This window comes from Ixodes scapularis, unplaced genomic scaffold, assembly GCF_016920785.2.
Source record: "Ixodes scapularis isolate PalLabHiFi unplaced genomic scaffold, ASM1692078v2 PGA_scaffold2__306_contigs__length_199485367, whole genome shotgun sequence".
In the NCBI taxonomy this organism is placed as follows: domain Eukaryota; kingdom Metazoa; phylum Arthropoda; class Arachnida; order Ixodida; family Ixodidae; genus Ixodes; species Ixodes scapularis.
The window spans coordinates 174823117-174844504 of NW_024609857.1; the positions used below are offsets into that span (position 1 = coordinate 174823117).

At 47.7% G+C, this 21388-nt stretch overlaps 1 protein-coding gene across 1 annotated transcript; it reads left to right on the plus strand.

Annotated features, from left to right (window-relative positions):
- Nucleotides 1–14972: 14972 nt before the first annotated feature.
- Nucleotides 14973–16388, plus strand: LOC120850236. Its single transcript, XM_040222682.1, has one exon. The coding sequence runs from the start codon at nucleotides 14973–14975 to the stop codon at nucleotides 16371–16373; it is 1401 nt and encodes a 466-aa protein (XP_040078616.1). The 3' UTR covers nucleotides 16374–16388.
- Nucleotides 16389–21388: the final 5000 nt, after the last annotated feature.

Below are 21388 nucleotides of genomic sequence, written 5' to 3' on the forward strand. Positions count from 1 at the left end.
CGGTTCGGATGAGCGAAGCCTTAGCTTGATGAAAAGAATGGCGGTCTATACTTCTTGGTTGTTTCAATCATAACCTCGCACAGCTGAACAGACAAACAAATCAAGGAAATATATCCCGCGCTGGCTTGCAAATCACAGCACACAAGCAGGGTACATAGCAGAGCAGAAAACACTGGCAATGAGCACACGGAGGCATGCAGCTTCCTTTCTTTTTCCCTCGGCGAATGATTGGTTTGCTGCAGCATTCCGTAAGCACGTCGACATTCAAAAGTTGAGCCTGATCTGTCTTGCAGTGCCTTGCGGAACGGCAAGTATCGCCCACCATTCCACAAGGCACTGCAGGACTCGCAAATGTGTGAACAGTGCTTTGCAATAGAGGCCATGATCGGGCAGCAGGTGCCCATCTAAAGACATTTAATATTGATTGGCATTGAACTAACCTTTGGGCTTCATCACATAGCAAGCATGGGTGACGTATAATTCAAGAACATTTAATGTTCGACGAGTTTAATACGTTGTGGTGCTTTCCCATCTGTTTCGGTGTCACGGAGTGGGGTTCAAATTAATAAAAATAATTCAATGATCCACTCTGAGAATAAACGAGAAATTACGGGAAAAGAACAAGAGAGCTAAGTTCGACCATTGACTAGCGCTAGGTTCACGCCTGGTGTATAATCAGTAGAGAAAGATGATGACACAGGGAGGATAAGCAAACAAAAGATTAGATTTAATAAAGTGAAAAACTAAGCTGTACACGGCAATAGAGCACTCAACACAAACCACACTCCAGCTCAAAGCTATGGAGCCCTGCGAGCCAGAAACTAATACTAAAAAGACTCGACGCTCATAAAACCGGAATAAGCCAACAAAACAGTGACGAAAACCCGACACTAACAACGAGAGCAAACCGAGATGGAGCTCGAACGTTACCGCTACACACATGGGATAATCCCCCAAAACAGTCGTGACAGAAAGTAGCACTGTGTAAAAATCTTCCCAACATTCAACAATTCGTACTTCAGAGCCAGAGAATGCAGTAGACAAGTCCTAGAAAACCAGGCTTAGCTTTCCGGTAGGTGCCGAGTCCAGAGCAGTCCGTAGTCTGGAGTTGTCGGCCGAAGAACGGCGTCTCGAAGTCCAGCGGTCCAATTAGAGGCTTGATGAGGTCGACACCGCGCACCACACAGCCACACACGCTTCAGCACAACAAACTCAAACACTTGTCCGACAGGCAGGGCAGAAGCCAAAAATTACACGTTCCAAGACTCATCTGCAGGGAGTAACCACGTTGAGTAGCGACCCGGCCAGCTCTGGGGTTGGACTACCTTCTTTGTTCCCGAACCCCCTTTTATAGGCTCGTCTACCGACCAACCTCCCGTTTCCCCGCCTTTCGGGTCAGTTAACTTTCAAGAAAAACAAAGCTACACAGCAACGACCCAAATGGCAAAACCTATTACATTTTTCAGACAACCAAACATATGTGCCCATCCATTCCCCCGTACGAGTCCAAAAACATCAATTATCGCCGATACATAGAACACGACAGGCGGCAGACTGAGCAAAGCTGCCGCCTTCAAAAAGCGTGCTAGCCAGCGTAAACATCTTTGTATCCCGGCGGCGCCCCTGCATGTCAAATCGGCACCATACGCGAGCCAGCAGCATACGCACCCCTCCGTCCGCGAGGTCAAAGCCACAAACTGTGACCTGGGATGATCTACGTCGCCCGTTAACAAAAACCCATTCCGCAAACGAGCAAATTCGTTGGGGACTTAGAAAGGAACTACGACGGGACGAACTGAGATTAAAAGTGGCACCACACTCCCCCTTTTTGACCGTACCAACACTTAAAGTGGTCCAAAAAAAAGATCATAAAAGTATTTAAAAAAATGAAGAGAAGCCTGAATTTGTGACACCCGGTTTCTCCATCCTGTGTTTTTTTTGTGCTTTTTCTGTTACGAAGCGAGACATTATTCCAGCCGTAGGCACCAGATGTAATTCCCGTCTGCGATCATAAGATTATAGGATCCTAACTGCCGGCAGCTAAGTGTCAATTACATCCGGCTTGTGCATACAGTGCAACATCTTTTGCTATTCAGCCGATCATCACTTTACAGCCTGGGTATCTGTTCTTGTAAACGACAGTAGTGCTACATGTTAAACGGCTCTAAAGCGATAGAGCAAACTCACATCTCATTATCTTTTAGCTGAATAAACTGTTTGTTTGGTTATGCTTGTTATCCAATTTTTGTTTTAAATTTAATTTTCTCATATAAACACCTTACATTAAAAGAAAAAAAATCTTTTTATAGTATGGAGGTGTCCATATTAAGAAGACATGACTGTATCATCTTTGAAACTAGTTTGCCAAAGCCAGTGTTATAATATGTATTGATTTTTTATGCAGTGCCTGCCTTTCCTCGCCCCTTGTGAGGACGACTGAGAAAGCGACTTTGCGCCACAACGACGGATGGCAAATGTCCCAAGTGTCGTCACCTATAGTGGTCATGTGCTATGTGTTCGCAGCATTGTAAGCCGACCGTGGAGCACTTTCAAAAGGGAACTTTCGCCATGTGCACAGTATGGCCGTGTACAATACGGGGCACGTACAGTCAGAAGAATTATGAGAGGGAACATGCGGGCGCGTGTCACTTGGTACAGGCAGAGCAGCCTAGCAAGTGTCATGCTTGTGCACTGAGGGGCCCTGGTTTGAAGAGCCGAGGCAGAAGTTTCAGCGGCGGTGTCACCGCCCTGGCGGCTTGTCGCCGAAGCAGAAACGGGGTTAGCTAGCTTTGCTCGTGGCTGGCTTTGTGTAGTGTGTGTAGCCCGGGAACGTAGGCTTATGAACTTCGGCAACAAGAATACTACACGGCTTTGGTGTTTTGGTACGAGCAACAAACGTGACACTATCTGCTACGACTAGCTACGACCACCCACCGCAGCGGTGAAGGCATCCAAGAAGCAGAACCTGTGTATTACGCCGTTGCCGTAACCCAACAGTGCTCATTTGTCATGGAGGGCCTTCCGCCCAGAGACTTTGCTCGTCACTGAGTGTTATTTCCCGTGTTTCTCTTTGTGTGCGCAGTGGCCGGACGGGCCTCATACAGCAGTTCTTCAGTCTCAAAGGTGACTAAAAGTTGAGGGTGGATGGACTTGCAGCAATCCCCTCGGTTGGTGCGTGTGACAGAACCTTTGTACGGCATCATCGGGAGGCTGCTGTTGTGAGTTAGCAAGTTGTCCAATTGTATGTTCATTATGCTAATATTTGAAAAAGCTTGTTTAAAAGGATGCTGGACCAAAATTTGGATTTCATAAAATAAGGCCGCGGAAGCTTTGAATGGGAGCTCTACAAACTCCGAAACATCACTCATACATTAATATCTCAAACGGATGGCCGTATTCTTGGAAAGGAAAGGGCACAATCAAACAAGAAATGTGACATCATACTTCTCCTGGTACACTTTAGAATGAGGGGAAGCGGCCTCGCTTCTCTCATTCCCGCTTCGGTTCACCTGCTTAAGGGGATGAAGCCTAGAGGAGAGGGAATGAGAATCGCGACATCACATGTCTCGTCGGCCTTGTTGAATCCCACATGTTTCCAAAAATACGGCCATCCGTTAGAAATAATGCTCTATGTGTGATGTTTTGGGGGTTTTGCAGCGTCCCGCCTACCGCCCCAGTGTTGTTTTGCAAGCTTCGAATTTCGGTTAAGCATACCTTTTAATATGAATAATTGTGTCATCAGAATGTTAGAACATGTCACTTCTACACAGCTACTCTCAAACATTTTCGAGTGGTCTCGCCTGCCAGATTCAAAGGGGGGGGGGGGGGGGCAACATGTACATGTTTTTATGTCTACAGCACAAATAGTTCCTATCATGCACTCTAAATAGCTGTCAATCGACAGACTGGGTAAAAGAGTGAGCACAAACAAGTCCAACTACCAACAATGCTGTCCATGGCGAATCTTGGACACCATGTCTTACGTTATGTGGCCTCAGCGGTCTTTCTATAGTTCTTTTCATTGTTGCCGGTAGAGCAGCTACCGATTGGGGGGGTTGCGAGGACGTCAACTTTGAAATGCAGTTTCTTCACATAATGTTTGCACTTTGGGAAGTTTCTACACATATACCTTGAAGTCGCTATTGTACGGATAAAACAACTTCGTAAGAGTGTCTATGAAAACTTGGGCAGGGTTCTCTTTAACGTGCCTGACTTACAACAAGGCTGTCCAACTTGAGAAATTTCACTGGTGGGAAGCTTATTTTCATATAAGAATGGTGTACTTCTTCACAGCGCTGTATGTATCCAACAGAAACTCCAGATGTGTTCAATAAAAGTAGCATTTGCTAATATTGTGTTTTCTGTGTATCTGATGCACTAGGTTGTATTTGTTTTGAACGCTTGCTACGTTTAGGCTATAAAAAATAGTCTAAATGTTATGCCGACAAGCTTATTGAAAAAGAAGTGTTCGGTCTGAATAAAAAATTCCAGAAATTACACTAAAATAAATTGCTACTTGGGGTAGCAAAAATGGTGTTTTACAGTCGACTCTCATTATTTCAAACTCCAGGGCCCGTTTGCTCGAAGCGCTAACCGCGGCTGAAGTTAGCCGCAGTACCTAGGAGAGGGATTTTCAAATCACGTGACTGGCTCGGTAGGGATGCGGGGAAGCGTGGCGGTGCCCCGGTGAGTGAGCGCCGCACGCTTTGGAACTAATATGTCGTTGTAGCTGCAATACCGGGCGCGTTAGTCAGCAACGAATGGTGCAGGAGGCTTTCGCTTTGCCTTACCTCACTTCATCACAAAGCATGAGCAAGGCTCTTGCCGCATTTTTTAGATAGTCTTTCGACTCTGGCCATTCCTAAGCCTAAATGAATGTGGTAATTGTCGGCTTAGCAACATCTTTGGAAAGCGGATTGTCTTGACTCTATTGGTCGGGTATTGATTGCACACAAAAGCAAACAGCATCCCTATAGACCTTTTTCTAAATTACCCAAGCATCGAGAAGAACGCTGGAAGTATAATTCTGCGGTCTGCGCGCACTGGTCTTCTTATAAAAGATTCAAAGTAAATAATCATAATAAATATTTGACCAACGCACGTGCAAGACAAAATTTGTTTTAGACTTTTTGCTTTAGAACAGTTACTACTTCAGACGCCAGCACGTGCAACGCGTGTAACTACACTTGTAGCATGCACCTCGGTGCTTGGGAAATTTAGAGAAAGGTCTAATATGGTCTATTGGGACGCTGTCTGCTTTTGTGTGCTATTAATACCCGGCCGATTGAGTCAAGGCAATCCACTTTCCAAAGACATTGCCATGCTAACATTTATCGCATTCATTTAGGCTTAGGAATGGCCAGAATCGAAAGACTATCTAAAAAATGCGGCGAGGTCATATGCTCATGCTTTGCGATTTAAATGAGGTAAGGCAAAGCGAAAGCCTCTGGCACCATTCATTGCTGACTAACGCGCCCAATATTGCAGCTACAACGACATATTAGTTTCAAAGCGAGCGGCGCTCACTCACCGGGGCACCGCCATGTTTCCCTGCATTCCTGCCGAGCCAGTCACGTGATTTCAAAATCCCTCTCCTAGGTACTGCGGTTAACTTTAGCCGCGGTTAGCGCTTGAGCAAACGGGCCCTGGAAGCCACACACTTTAGTTTGAAATATCAGAAGATTGAATTATCAAAATTCATCTAAATATTGTCACAAATAAAAACATACTTCTTTATTAAACTTAAAATCAGTGTGTAATGCGCCGAACTTGTGCTGAGAAACATAAATTAACAAAGACTTTTGATGGTGTCGAAAGGACAACTGCCTCACGCAGCCAAGCGAAGGTACTTTTGTAAGCGCAGGGGTATCTAGAAGTTTCTGAGCTCGAACAAAAAAAATTTAGAGTCGTCTCATCATTCCAGTCACGCAAACAATAGAAGGACATGCGCTGGCGGGGTCAGCGGCATGTGAGTCGATCACGCTGCTGACTCGGCTATTTGCACGTGGCATTACTCCCCTCTTGTGAAAGACTCATCGTCTTTATGCAACACAAAATTAAATTAACAGCTTAAACAAGACTAGGTCAAAATACAGTCTCGTAAATAGCAGATTTTCACAGTCCTACCGAGCATACCTAGTTCAGTTGAGTCGGTAGACGTGAATCGCCTACGGGTCGCAGAGGGCAGCGTGACAATGTTGATGTGCCATTGGCCAACGACTTACAACTTGGGTCTCATGTAGCGAATAACCTTGAGGTCGAAGCACCACTTTAACAGTTCCTTGCTGCGACGATGAATTGGTGTTTAGATTCACAGTGGGTAGCCAGGCTGAAACTGGGCGTCGTGGTGACAAAGATTGTAGCAGTCATCGTCAGGAAGTTTTGGCTTGCATCAAAATGCTACCAAGCTGGCAAACTTCCTCCGTTCGTTGAGTGACATACCAGGCGTCGTCGTCCTGTTCGTCTTGTGACAGATACCACACTTGCCCTAGGTATTGTCATTGGGTTCATCATCAAGGTCGCCGTCAAGTTTGTAGTCGTGGTTGTCGTTAAAGGGCAACTCCGGACCATACTTTCAATTTTGGGATTATGACTGTTTTTAGTGCAGTCAGCGTCCCTGAATTGCAAGGTGTAATTTTTTCCTCGTTATTGTGCGTAGTTTTAAAGATATGGACGCCTCAAAGTTTTGTTTGGGGCACGGCCAACAAAACCGAAACTAGCCGCTCGAGGCCCTGTCAGCACTAGAAATCAGCCGCTATGTGAACGTGACGTCAGGATCGTTCTTGTTCAACGAGTATGCAGGTTGATCAGCAGCTACTTCTGTTGCGCTAGCCGTCTAAAGGTAGGAGGTAAGCTGATTTTATTTTAATTCTGTATATGTGGTAGTTATCCAGCACATGTAGGAAGAGTTAGTGCGTATACCCAAAAGCTAGTGACTGGAAAACCCGTAAACTCGTACAGTGCCGTACTCGGCGGCCGCTGCCGCCGTGCGTGTGCCATGCCGTACTTGTCGCTAGTATACCCAAAAGGTAGCGACTGGAAAACGAGTGAACTCGTTCAGTACCGTACTCAGCGGCTGTCGCCGTGTGTGCAGTCTTCCGTACTCTGTCGCTAGGCCTAAATTGTCATCGGGGCTCCGTGGATGGAGCGGCGTTGCTCTACGACGCGCTGCCAGTGAAGTACAGTACTGGGTGCCCTCTCGCTTTCGCGCTGCGGGTCAGTAACAGACACGAAGCTTTGAGGCTTTCCGGCACGGGCTGCTGCGTTGGGGCTGTACATGTCTGTTTTTGCATTCTTTTTTCCTTGGGCGCGTAAAAGCCAAAGTCCACTCGTCGAACAGCGTTTACCCACACCTTCTTCAATTTCTGGTATGTTGGAAACTTGTGAAAAAGCACCTCCGGGTTGTGCAGCGGGTTGTTTGAGCAGCCCACAGCACTACAAGTTCTACTCGGCATCCTTCGAGGAACAGCTGGGCAGTCTTGGGCGCTACGAGTTGCTCGCTAAAAGCAGTGTTTGAGCAAATAAACAAAAGGCTATACCGAAGCTACACGGGCTACAGATAAAAGCAATGGCTAAACATGACAATCACAAGTCCAAGTAGCGGTGGTAGCGGCTCAAAGAAGCACACTCCGCGTAACGCTTGGAGGAAAAAAAGAACGATACTGACGTCACGGCCCAATGTTGCTGTAGTGATCGGCAACCCGCTAGCCGACCGCTAAGGTGCAGCGGCTCGTGGCGGGTCACATTTTTATTATCGGCATTAGTTGAGAATGCGGCATCCCACGGACGTAATATTTTGGCTGGGGTCGTATTTTGTGTCACTACAGCGATACCAGTAATTTCTTTAATTTCGAGTTTTGGCCGGAGTTGCCCTTTAAAGTCATCGTCCGGATTGCCCTTGGATAACTGTCAAAGCCGTAGTCGGGATCGTCTTCCATGAAATTGTTTGAGTCTTCGCCTGGGTCATCATCAGTGTCGTCATCAGTCTCGTCACCACGGTTGAAGACTGTTTGTCATCGAGGCCGTTGTAAGGTTGGTTGTTGACATTGTAGCCGGGTTTGGTCTTTGGAGTTGTCGTCCGTTCCATCATCAGCGTAGAAGTCGTCATGATGTTTTCGTCTAAGTGTGGTAGCCAGGGGCTTTGTCAAGTTCATTGTCCGGGTCGCTTCCGAGGCCATAGTTGAGGTCGTCGTTGGTGTCAGAGTTGGAGTCGTCCTCGGATGATTTCAAGGACGTCGCCTTCACGATCGTCGTCTTCAGAGTTATCGTGTTCACAGATGGTACGCTTTATGGGCATAGACTGCGTTACCCTGCACATCCACCAATATGTCATGAACAAAAACAAACTTGATTAATAAAACTTCAGATCAATGTTAAATGCAGCGAACTTGTGCCGTGAAACATAAAGTAACAAAGACCGCACATACTTTGACAGCGACAAAAAGACGACTGACTCGAGCAGCCATGCAAAGCTCTTTTTGTAAGCCCGTAGGTATCTAGAAGGTTCCGAGCTCGAACAAACAAGATTCTCGAGTCATCTCAAACATTCTAGGCGTGCAAACAAACAAAAGATTCCCCATTCCACCCAACTCCATTGCAGAGAATTGGAATTTTCTAATACTAATTCCATTCCTTTGAACTCCTGGAAAGGAAAAACTGGGCCCATTCCCACTCCTGGAATGGCTGAACTGCTGCATTCCATTCCTCTCAATCCCTCCCAATTGTGAAAATGGCACTTGACAGCTAGTACTAAGTTACCGGAAAATAACGTCGGCGTAAAGCTGGCGTTGTGAAATGCGTAGACAACTGCAAAATTCAAAACCCTACCCGCAATCATTGATTTTACTAAGTTGAGCTTTGGTCGCACATAGCACTAGTGGCAATTGGTATGGGGGCGCTGCAGATATTGATCGCACCACCAGGTGTAAAAGCCTCGTAACAGAGAGGAAAACTAAGTCGCCCATCTTTTCCACAAAAGAACCGTATATGTCCTCCACTTTTACAAGATACATAATAAGTGAGGAGTCACGTGTATTAACGAAGTGCGGGCGGTGTGACATTGTCCCTGCCTGGTGGCCTGCAACTGGTGCTGTAATCACACATGGTCCCAACAGCCTTATGGTTGCATCTCGCAGCACCAGGAACGACACTTTGGCTGTGTTCCAAATCTTACCCAAATAGATCCGAGTTACTCCGGTGGGTCGTGTCACGTGACAACACAGATTGAAAAGTGCTGGGCACGGGTAGTTTTTGGAACGCTGAGGTGCAAAACCCTTACCCTGGATTAAGATCGAGTAAATTGCCCTTGTCAGCCTACAACTCTACAGTTTGGGTTGCTTCACTGGGGTTGCCACTTTCATCCTCGAAAGAACATAAGCAGTCAGATAACCAAACCGTCAGTTACCTAAGTGCAATAATGCCGTTTCGAAAGCCCCTTTGACGGCATCTGAGCAGCTCGCATTAGAACAAAGCCTATTCCATTCCTACTCTATTCTGGGCAAAATGTAACTACTAATTTCATTCCCATTCCATTCCAGTGCTGCCACCATTTTATTTGCATTCGATTCCAGGGTTGTGGAAGTGCGGAATCGTTCCAACTCTGGAGTGGCAACTCCTCAACACTGGTGATAGTCACCAAGGCACCCAGTTCAGTGTGAATGCTGTCCTCACAGCCCATCCAAAGCTGTTATTACTGTAACAAACTCCAGTACGACGAAGTAGTTGAATTCGGAAGCCTGTTGTGCAGATTTGTACCTTGCATTGTTTCCGGTATTTTTTATTTCTTTTGTATTTTATAATGGACAACAACCGTTGTAATCTCGGTATTGTTGCCCAACCTGAAGGTTTTATCATCGGTGCACTTTTAAATAAATACATATATGCCACAGCCGCAGCTCAGCGATGAGCACTTACACTGCGACTTAGGTGTTTCGTAAGTATTCATTTTGATTGCGCGATAATGATGTTTGTCTTCTGTTAGAATTAAAAAAACCAAAACAATATTCAACATGATGGATAATTTTTGACACCCGCGGCATGTGTGATCTGAGCATTTGTTCTTTTCATCTGAAGTGTGTCTCTTGCTTACTACCTATAGAGTATACGATGTTGTGGACGGAAAAGATGCTGCGACCGACTCCGAGCAATAAAAACATTCTGTTTATTTTCATGTCGTTGAGCTCGTGGCGACGAGTATGAGTAGCACTGTCATCTTTGGCGATGCCAAGGCTGAACCGATAGACTGCCGCAGAGCTATCGCCCTCAGCTCTGCACTGTGAGGAATGGCACGATTTTGTTGCAGTGATTGCGGCTCCAGAGAGGTGTCGTTGCTGTTGACATGTACCGCAAGCAGGATGACATACTAGAGAGCAGGAAAGAGAGCGTTTGGAAGCCGTGCATGGTAGTTGACGCCGAGGTCAGGAAATGAGGCAGCAGACAGGGGAAATCGACCCTGTCGTGCTTTCAGTCCGGCTCGATCAGTTTGGAGTGTACAGCCTCGGACTGAAAGGGGGATGCCGGCCGACTGCGGGGCCGATGCAACATCCCCTAAGATGAGGAACCGAACTGAGAGCGAATGCCTGACATGGCAACGATGAGGAGATCCTGGTCGGCTAGCAACATGCCTTGTGAACAGTGTGAAGATGTCGATGAATATTCACTTGCCAAGCCGGTGGGGCAAGCAAGGTGGTCGCAGCCCATTGCTGGGAGATGCCGGTGCTAGATGCGACAGAGCAGAGGTGGTTGCGGAGGCGCTGCAGATGTGGAGGCTGAGAAAGTTGAATATGTGCCTACTGCATTTTCGTCCGTAAAGGCAGAGCCATTGCCGTGCCCTTGGCCACGAAGAACATTCCCCTGGATAGCAGGTGCTCGGAGTCAATCATCATGTCCAGGTCACCAATCTGTAGCACTTTCAATATTGAGGACGGAAGAGACGGTGCAACAGACTCTGAGTTTAACTGTGAAAACATTCTCTTTATTCTCGTACCGTCAAGCTCGTTCCGACGAGTAGCTTGCTTTTATACACTGCAGTCATTAGCATTACAGTTGATCTAAGTATTTTGCAACACTATTAATACGGCAGATTGGGCGAGTTGGTACGGCATAATTACGAACCAGCGCACAGGTAGACCAGTTACTCAAAATCCAAATACACAAAAATATGCACTCGCACAGCGCTGATGTGAGTTTTTTGTGTTTGGATTTTTGGTAACTGTCTACCTGTGCGCTGGTTCGTAATATTGCAACACTGCCGTCTTTAGGCGGTGTGGAGGCTGAACCGATGGACCGCCAGAGGCCCATATCTGTATCTGTTTCATATACTGAATGCCTTTTTGCACGGCTCTGTGTTTACTTTTGTCTTCCAGATTTTTACTGCTCACTTGTTTTTTTAATTTTATTTAGAGGATACTACTGGCCATTGAAGGCCCAAGTAGGAGTGGGGTACAACATATGCATTCACACACCTACAACAACAAACAAATAACACGACATTAAGAGGTTTACAACAACTAACCAGCAAATATACAGGATATATATATTTAAAAGGGGGGGGGGGGGCGGCACAGCATGCATCAAGCAGCATGTAATTCAATCATTTGTAATAATAGATGTAAAATTTAAAACTCATATTTAAGATTGAACATTATCAAACAAATGTGAATTTAATTAGGCTATAAATTTTATATAGACTGTTACTTTTTATACAATTTTGTCTAGATTTGTCAGGATACAATCTGCAAGTATGCATAAAGTAACTGGAAAGTTGAAAGAAGCAAATTAGAGATTGCAAAACCTACTTCTCAATAGATATTTTTTTCCCAAAGCATTTACGTGATAGTGCAGCTGAAATAAGGCTCCTTTTTCAATTTTTTTTTATTTGAAACCAGGGACTCAAACCGTAACCGTAACCGAAACCGAAAACCGTTTAGGAACGAAATTTTTTCTGTAACCGTAACCGGAACGAAACCGTTATTTGATATTTATAAAAACCGTAACCGTAACCGGAACCGTAAATTATTCACCGGTAACCGGTTTTAACCAATATTAACCGAAAAATAAACTATTAGTTTTTCTGAAGTATGACCTGGAGGAGGGATCTTAAGTTGCTGTGGCCATTTGACAGAGTTACTGTCAGCGAGTGGTGCATCTGGTTACATATTTCCATTCAATCTGACTTTAGGATTAAGAATACTTAGATTGAATTAGTGGTCGAGCTTATAATTAAAAAAATTCTATATTTCTAAATCTGTCATACTCCTACATCGCTACATGTATTCAGTACGTGTCGCTTTCAGTGTATTAACTAATAAGTTCGAATTCTCAGATGTCCATCCAACTCGGTTCTATCAAAACCACCGATGTTCCTGACATGCAGTAGCCTGCAGTATAAAGAAACGAGGTAAATTGGCCATCATGCAGAGCTGGCGGAAAAGAAAACCTGGGCCCGTTTGCTCGAAGCACTAACCGCGGCTAAAGTTAGCAGCAGTACCTAGGAGAGGGAGTTTGAAATCACGTGACTGGGGGCTGGGATGCCGGGAAGCATGGCGGCGCCCCGGTGCGTGAGCGCCGCTCGCTTTGTAACTAATATGTCGTTGTAGCTGCACTATCGGGCGCGTTAGTCAGCAACGAATGGTGCAGGAGGCTTTCGCTTTGCCTTACCTCGCTTAAATCGCAAAGCACGAGCAATGACTTCGCGGCATTTGTTGCATAGTCTTTCGATTCTGGCATTTGTTGCATAGTCTTTCGATTCTGGCCTTTCTAAGCCTAAATGAACGCGATAAGTGTCGGCATGGCAACGTCTTTGGAAAGCGGATTGCCTTGACTCAATCGACCGGATATTAATAGTACACAAAAGAAGACCAGCGTCCCGCCCCGACAGACCTTTTTCTAAATTACACAAGCATCGAGAAGAACGCTGGAAGTGTAATTCTATTGTCCGCGCTCGCTGTCCTTCCTCTTATAAAAGATTCGAAGTAAATAATCATTATAAGACTTGGACGAACGCGCGTGCAAGGCAAAATTTGTTTTAGACTTTTTCCTTTAGAACGATAGGCCCGTAGCTCACAAGTTTTGAGCAGCGCTGCAGGCGAGCAAAATAGAATATTTGGCTCGCGTTTCGAACATTCATCAATACGCTTCCCCACTAGAGTTTTTTCTACTCAGTTCCATTCTAAGTTCCAGCGTAGCAGAGGCTACAAGAGCGAGCTGCGAGCTTTCCGCGTCCCTGCCAAGCACGCGCGCTCGTGCAGTGCGAGCATCGTTCATAATGACGCGCTTTTCCGAGTAGCTTCGGCTTCACTATCACGTAAAGTGAAATATACATGCTCGCGGAAGCTGTGAAAGAAAGCAAATATGAAAGGAATGTTTAATGGAACGCTGCGGCCGCAAGCAGCATAATTCTGTTCTTTTTTTTTTACTTTTTTTAGACGTTTTGTTACCGCACATCTACAGATGCTGACAGCGGCTTGTATTCGAACGTGGCACGTGCAAAATCGAACGTTACAGCGCCACACGGATGATGCAGCCAGCAAAACTTGGTCGCGTCTTGCGTAAGTCTTCCGGACGCGCTCGCGCCCCCTGCCCAGAGCAACGGGTATATTACTACTGCATACGCCAGCACGCGCAATGCCTGCAACTACACTCGTAGCATGCACCTCGGTGCTTGGGAAATTTGTGTGCTATCAATACAAGGGCGATTGAGTCAAGGCAATCCACTTTCCAAAGACGTTTCCATGCATGCCGCCAATTATCGTGTTCATTTAGGCTTAAGAATGGCCAGAATCGAAATACTATCTAAAAAATGCGGCGAGGTCATTGCTCATGCTTTGCGATTTAAGTGAGGTAAGGCAAAGCGAAAGCCTCCTGCACCATTAGTTACTGACTAACGCGCGCGATATTGCAGCTACAACGACATATTAGTTCCGGAGCGAGCGGCGCTCACTTTGCGGGGCACCGCCATGTTTTCCCGCATCCCTACCGATCCCTGTCACATGATCTCAGAATCCCTCTCCTAGGTACTGCGGCTAACTTTAGCCGCGGTTAGCGCTTCGAGCAAACGGGCCCTAAAGCCCCTGTATCCTGGGAAAAGTGGCGCCTTCATTGTTGTGGAAACGCGCGAGACACGTTCAGCGCGCCACTTCTGGAAAGAACATGGCGTCTGAAATCTAGCTCAGTGCTGCGCTGTGCCGCCAGGACCTTCCCAAGGGATGCACGTGCCTCGTGCATCGACGCACTTTGCGCTACTTTTGAAACATGAAGGGGCTTTAATGGGCCCTGCTGTTCATTAATAATGTTTATGTTGTTCATTTAGTGTGAAACGTGTCGCGAGTGACGATTTTGAAACAACGCAGAAAGAAAAAAAAAGTCAGGGGTTTGACATTGACGTTTTGTATTATATATGCAATATATATATATATATGCTCGGGCTGAGAGTGGTGGAAGAAGCGAGGAAACGTCAGAAGGGTGTCCGAGTTTTTTTCTTTTCCTTCCCGCGCCGAGACCCTTCTTCAAACCGAGTGGCACCCGCCGCCTAAAGCCCCTTCATGTTTCAAAAGTAGCGCAATGTTCGTCGATGCACAAGGCACGTGCAACGTGCCGCCCTTGGGAAGATCATGGCGGCACAGCGCAACACTTAGCTATTTCAGACGGCATGAATTTCCCAGAAGTAGCGCGTCGCACGTGCCTCGAGCATTTAACAACAATGAACGGCGCCACTTTTCCCAGGATAGAGGGGCTTTACCGTCGCCGGCACTGCCACGCCTCTCGGCTTCTCAACATGAGAAAAGAAAAAGCCAAGGAGAAGGATGCCTCCTCGTCAAACGCGCCAACGCGCCACCCTCGTCCAGGAGGAGGAAGAAGAATCCTATTTGACTAGGTCGCCATTTTTTCTTCTCTTGTTTGAATTTTTCGACACGTATATTTTAAGACGCCCATTCAAGTCAACCTTGGCCTTTCGAGGCAGGGGTACACCTGGTATGTCCTGTGCCGATGGACATCCCCCAGCCACGACCTCGGATATTACCGAATCAGACCATACCTACAATGGAACACAAGTAAGCCCCCAAACTAAGCGACGTAAGGGAGACGGTGATGATGAGGAGATATCAGTGAACGACCACCCGGAAAAAATGGAAGAGACGGAAGCCGGAGAGGACTCTGAGTTCACCTTAGTGCAACATCGTCGACAGAGGACGACAGGGGTTCCAGTATTGCTAACGCCCGTGCAGGAGGATAAGCGGTTGCAGCAACAAAACCCGCTGAAATTGTCTGCTGAAGTAGAGACACTGGCTGGCGCGCCCATCGTGAGACATCGTTTCACAGCGAGGGGAGGTCTTTTACTTGATGTCTCAGAGGTACCGACTCTGCATCGACTTCTCAAAGTGCACTCCCTTTGTGGGATCCCGGTACAAGCAACAATACCCAAAGCGTACCTACAAAACTTCGGTCTAATCAAAGGGGTACCAAAGTGGTACACTGATAATGACCTTAACGAATTTCTGGGACCAGCCGGTGTGATCGCCGCTCGTCGGCTCTACCAGCGACGCGAAAATGCCACAGATGTTGCCCAACCGACCGACCGAGTGGTTCTAACATTCCGTCCAAACACCGAGCGACCGGACAAGATCAACCTCGGCTTCACACGGCACGAAGTAACCGAGTACATTGCAGCACCTCCAAGGTGTTTCAACTGCCAGGCCCTCGGCCACATTGCAAAGTACTGCAAGGGAAAAACAAAATGCAAAAGATGTGGAGAACCACACTCGTCCAAAGAATGCCCTGGCACACTTCCCACCAAATGTGCGAACTGTCTCGGTGACCATCCTGCTTCTTATGCAAATTGCAAGGTACGCCTGGCAGCACTTACAAGGAAAAAATCTTTCATTCACGGACCAAAGCTTGTTGAAACACAACGTGAACTACCTGTAGCACAAGAAGAATATCCTGCGCTCCAAAAAGAAACAACGCACGCAGATCGTTCCCATGCGCAAGCAGGACGAAAAAATCAACCTAAGAAGGACTCGCCAAAAAGAGCTGCATCGAGGTCAATGAATATTTCTTCTAAAGGTTCTCCAACCACTGATAAAGAAAACTCAGGAAAGTCAGATGCGAAGAAGGTCCAACAAGAAATGACCCAGACTAGACCAAATAGAAACCTTGCATACAGTGATGTACTTTCTGGTCGACGTGTGTCTGAGGAGCCAGCGCAAGAATCAGCCACATCCGCCGATAGCTTAATAGGCTTCATCTTCTCTGCACTGCGGAGTGCCATTGCACAAATGCCACCAAGCACGTTGAAGACAATTTTACAAGGAATGATGCTCTTTGAGACAGCTATCGTCGGAATCGTGAAAAATTCTCAACACAGCGATGCCTGAGAGCAACGCTGCAGGATCCCCTGTGCGCGTGCCGGTAGCGCCGGGTCGTATCAAGATGCTTCCATCGATCATCCAGTGGAATGTTAATACTTTCCGACCTCGACTTTCCGAACTTCGTCGCCGCCTCCTGGAGCTTCAACCAAATGTTCTTGCTCTTCAAGAAACGTATGTGCGACCAGGACCTCATCGATTATCCCCATACGTCCAATATCACAGTAAGACACCGCACCTCGACGGGAAGTCTAGGGCATCTATATTCGTGCAGAATCACCTCAAACAAATGGAAATCGACCTTAGCGACTTGAACACTCTATACAGTGAGCATACAGCCGTAACAATAAGAATGGACAAGCGTGATATTACTGTTGTCTCAAGCTACATACGTCCTCACCAACCATGGGACCCCGATGAAATGAGAAAGATCAGAAAACGCTGTCCTGGGCCAATTATATGGTGCGGAGATTTTAATGCGAACTACCCTGTTTGGGGAAGTGACACAACCACACAAAGGGGAAATGCGCTCATTGATGTAACAAAAGATCTAGGCTTAAGATGCCTCAACAACGGATCGCCAACATTCATTCGTCCTCTTCTTAAAACAGACAGCGTTCTCGATCTAACATTCGTATCACCCGAAATACAAATGGTCTGGAATGCAGAACCTGATACATGGGGAAGTGACCACGTGCCCATCTTGCTCCTCCCCATCACGGCCATTCCACAGAAGATCAGAACGCATCAGATTACCAACTGGGACGTTTATCGCGTAACCCTTAGCACGATATTAACAGGCCAAAATCCTCCAGCAATTGAGGAGGCCGTAACCACCGCCTTCAAAGTCGCCACTAAGCAAATAACGCTCCCAACAACAAAACCAGTCCCAGACCTGACATATTTGAACCTTCGCGCCGCATCCCGGCGAGCTCAAAGAATAGCTAGACGTTCTAAGCGACCCCAAGACTGGACAACATCACGACGAATTGAGGCCAAGCTTCGCAGATATACCGTACAACTTGGCCGTCATCAATGGCAACAGAGAAGTAATTCACTAAACACTGACGCTGGATCCCGCCTCCCATGGACGACAGTCAAATGCCTACTCACTGCAGTCCCACCTAAAGACCACTTCGCAGCAATCGCCATCAAAAACAAAATCTCATTCGCTACCCTCAGAGAACGATTTGCAGATGAATTCACCGCTCACATCAACTCATCAAAGGCGGTTTTTCTTGGACCCAGGCCTCCCGTTCTACACTTCCCTAAAAAGTCAGTTGATGACGACTTTACATTATCAGAGTTAAATTACGCCTTGTCAAACTGCCGTCGACGGAGTGCCCCAGGACCTGACGGTATAACTAACCAGGCCCTAAAAAACATCGACGAAAAAGACCGACCCAAACTACTCGCCTACTTCAACGACATTTGGCAGAGAGGAGTTCTACCCGATGCCTGGCTACAATCGACCGTGATAGCTGTCAAGAAAGCAGGAAAGCGCGCGAATGACTTGGCCCAATATCGCTGACGTCCTGCACCTGCAAGCTAATGGAAAGGATGATCCACCGCCGTCTCACTTGGCAACTTGAACATACAAACGCGTTCCCACACGAACTGTCGGGCTTCAGAAGAGGTCGATCCACAGCAGATGCCATCGGAGATCTTGCCTCGTCTCTTGAAGAGGCCAAAGCACAGAAACATGTTCTACATGCTGTGTTCTTGGATATACATCGTGCTTTCGACGCTCTTCCTCACGACATAATAATAGAGAGATTGCAATTAATCGGGGTAGGAGGTCGGGCCCTGGCCTTTGTGCGATCTTTTCTAAACAAACGAACGCTCCAAGTTAGACTGGCCAGGCATTTGAGTACGCCACGCGAGTGCACACAAGGAGTGCCACAGGGAAGTGTCCTCAGCCCGCTACTTTTCAATGTTGTCATGGCAGCACTCCCCCCTGCTTTGCCAAAGGAAAGTATATTTCCAGTCAAATGTGCAATATACGCTGACGACGTCGTACTGTGGTGCGCTGGCCCAACGCTCCTCTCAACAACAGTTGAAGCACAACTCCAAAAGGCTCTTAACACCACCTCGGCTTTTCTCTTTCACGCTGGCCTCACACTGTCCACTGCTAAGACCTCCGCACTCACCTACAGACCACGAGGGCGATTACGTTCCGAATTCTCAAGACTTCGCGTGGAAGGAGAACGTATTCGAAGGCGGACACAAGTTAAATACCTTGGCGTCATTATAGACGACAGAGTGAACTGGCGCCCTGCTGTTAAGCACGTCATGAAAGAGTCTCGCAAACTATGTGGTGCTCTTCACCGCATCGCGAGTCAAAACTGGGGTCCGTTCCAGTCATCACTGTTAACGCTCTATCGGGGTCTCATTGTAAGCAGAGTGCTCTACGCATTACCCCTACTCGACATAGCAAGACCGCAATGGACAACTCTTGAAACTTTCCACCGAACGGCGCTAAGGTTCTGCCTCGGCCTGCCCTGCTCATCACAAAATGTGCCCACACTCGTAGAAGCCGGCGACTCCCCACTACGGAATCAAGCACAAGAACGAGTGCTTCGACATTTCACTAGGCTCCACAGTGCACCTAATGCAATCAAACTCATCGAAGGTATCATAGCAAGGCATAATTCTTTTTTGGGAAGGATGGGTGAAGCATTTCGTTCAACAATCGGCTATCCTTCTAACGTTCCAGAGACACTTCCGCCTCACTGTGACGAAGAGAAACTGCAAATATTGGCAACTATTCCTGACCTGCCTCGGCGAGGTAGGGTCGCAGATTGTGTAGCACGGTCTATTACTGAAGAGTTGATAACCACAGACTACGCAGGACAAACGCACATATATACAGATGGTAGCATACGTGGGAATTCCGCCACAGCTGCCTACTGCATTCCCCAACTTAGAATTCACACGAAAGGTCGATTGGACATCTGCATGAACACCGCATGTGCCGAGCTTGCTGCCATCTGGCTTGCCGTACAAGAAATTTTCAAGCACGCGGAGCTACACCACTTTGTCATCTTCTCCGACTCCCAAGCAGCTCTGAAGCAACTCACGAACCTGGAAAGAGCATCTCCGCTAGCTCGCACTATAGCCTACCTAGTGCAGAAGGCAGCTGTCGAAGGTGCATCCATCCAGTTTCAGTGGATCCCTTCCCACGTTGGCATTCAAGGAAATGAGACTGCGGATTCTCTCGCACGGGCTGCTCATGCGGATGTCACACCAACAATCTCCGTACATCCATATAATTCGTCAAACAGCCTTATTCAAAAAGCCATTCAGAAACTTCACCCTGACCCTGAAACTGCGGCTGGAACACCGCCGTACACAATTCCCAAGAAAAGCTTCAGCAGGCTGGAACAAGCTCTACTTCATCGGATAAGGGTAGGCTGCGCCCGAACCGCTTCTCGACTGCATCTCATCAAACGCCTGTCATCCCCAGCCTGCAGTGCCTGTGGTGCCACGGAGGACATCGAACACATTCTCTGGCATTGCAGAGCGGTGAGCAACCACCGAGAAACACTTGTGACCACCCTCAAACAGCTTAACATTCCTGCTGGCAACACCAAGTCACTCCTGTTCCCCACCGGTTCGCGGCATTCGAGAACAAAAGCTTTAAGAGCACTGCTTGACTATTTAAAATCCGCAGGCTATAGCAGCCTGTAATACGTCAGGAAAGGACCAAGACCACAATTAGCCACGCAATTCGTTTAATATTGTATCACAGTGTAAATAGTGTATCATAGTGTATTATAGTGTATCATAGTGTTTGTTGCGCCACCTCTCCTTCAACCACTCTTGGTTCCCCCTATCCCCCTAGCAAGGCGAGAAAGCTGACCCCAACACTGGGAGACTAACCTTTCGCCTTGCTTTTACCCCCGTTTCACTTTACAATAAACTACTACTACTACTACCCTCGTCCAACAGACATCGGATGCAATTTCTGCCTCCTTCGCCTGAACCTTGGGAGCTGCCCTGCTTCCAATCGTCGATGGCCTGGCCAATCTCGCCCCACACGGCCAGCAGTCTCAACAGTCTCTCTCGCAAAACTGTGAACGCGAGCTATTCGAACGTCGGCACGGTGAGCTCGAACATCCACAGACGCGCCGAGAGATCGCTTCCAGCATCGCCGGAGGCCTCTTCCTGCCTCCGCCGGAGGTATGGCTTCTACGAGAATCATTTCTACCAGAGCCACCAGCGCAATCCAACTACCTCTGATAGAGCCCCCACCACCCATGCCGGAGCGAGGGTCCGTCATGCCTACGACATTCTGAGCGACCTCGCCCAGGACACCATAAGTTTCTCCACGAGAGATGTCCATGAGACCAGGCATCTCCCCCGCCATCGGTTCTACTGGGATGACATGCTCCCCGAACACCAGCACCTCATTTTCGATAGACTGGAACTCTTCCACGTCGTCGCGAGAGGTAACTGTAGGGCGGCAGTCCTATCCCAGACGTCGAGGATTCGAGTCTGAGGTTTTCAGAGAGCTCCCCGACCAGCTACCCAACCAGCCTCGACGCGGACGCCACACGCCTCGTGCTCCCGCGCACACCAGCTACCGCCCAGACACCAAGTCGAAGAGGCCCCCTAATCGTGAGTCCGGCAGCTACGCTGAGTCTTCGAAACCCACCAGTGCCGTCATCGACGGCACAGGCGTCTCCTCGACGCTCCTGTGCGTTTTTCCTGTCGAGGACATTCTCGCCCATGCTCTTTGCGAGGCTGGCGTCTCGGCCGACCGTGCCCGAGCTTGATCTTGGATCGAAGAAAACGACCCAATGGATCCCGACTCGACAACCACCGCCACCGAGCGAATCCTGGAGTGGCTCAGCAGGACCGACAGTCATTGAGCCCCACGCCGATGACGGCTCCTTCGACACGTACGATGGCAAGGAGGAAAACCACACCAACACAAAGGAACACACTACAGACAAACAAAGCGTCGTCGAAGACTCTCAGTCGGACCTGGGTAGCACTGCCTACAAGTCAAAAGCGACGGG

What these genes read in the sequence shown, in the direction of transcription:
- LOC120850236 (XM_040222682.1), top strand. Translation starts at nt 14,973, where the DNA reads ATGTCCTGTGCCGATGGACATCCCCCAGCCACGACCTCGGATATTACC.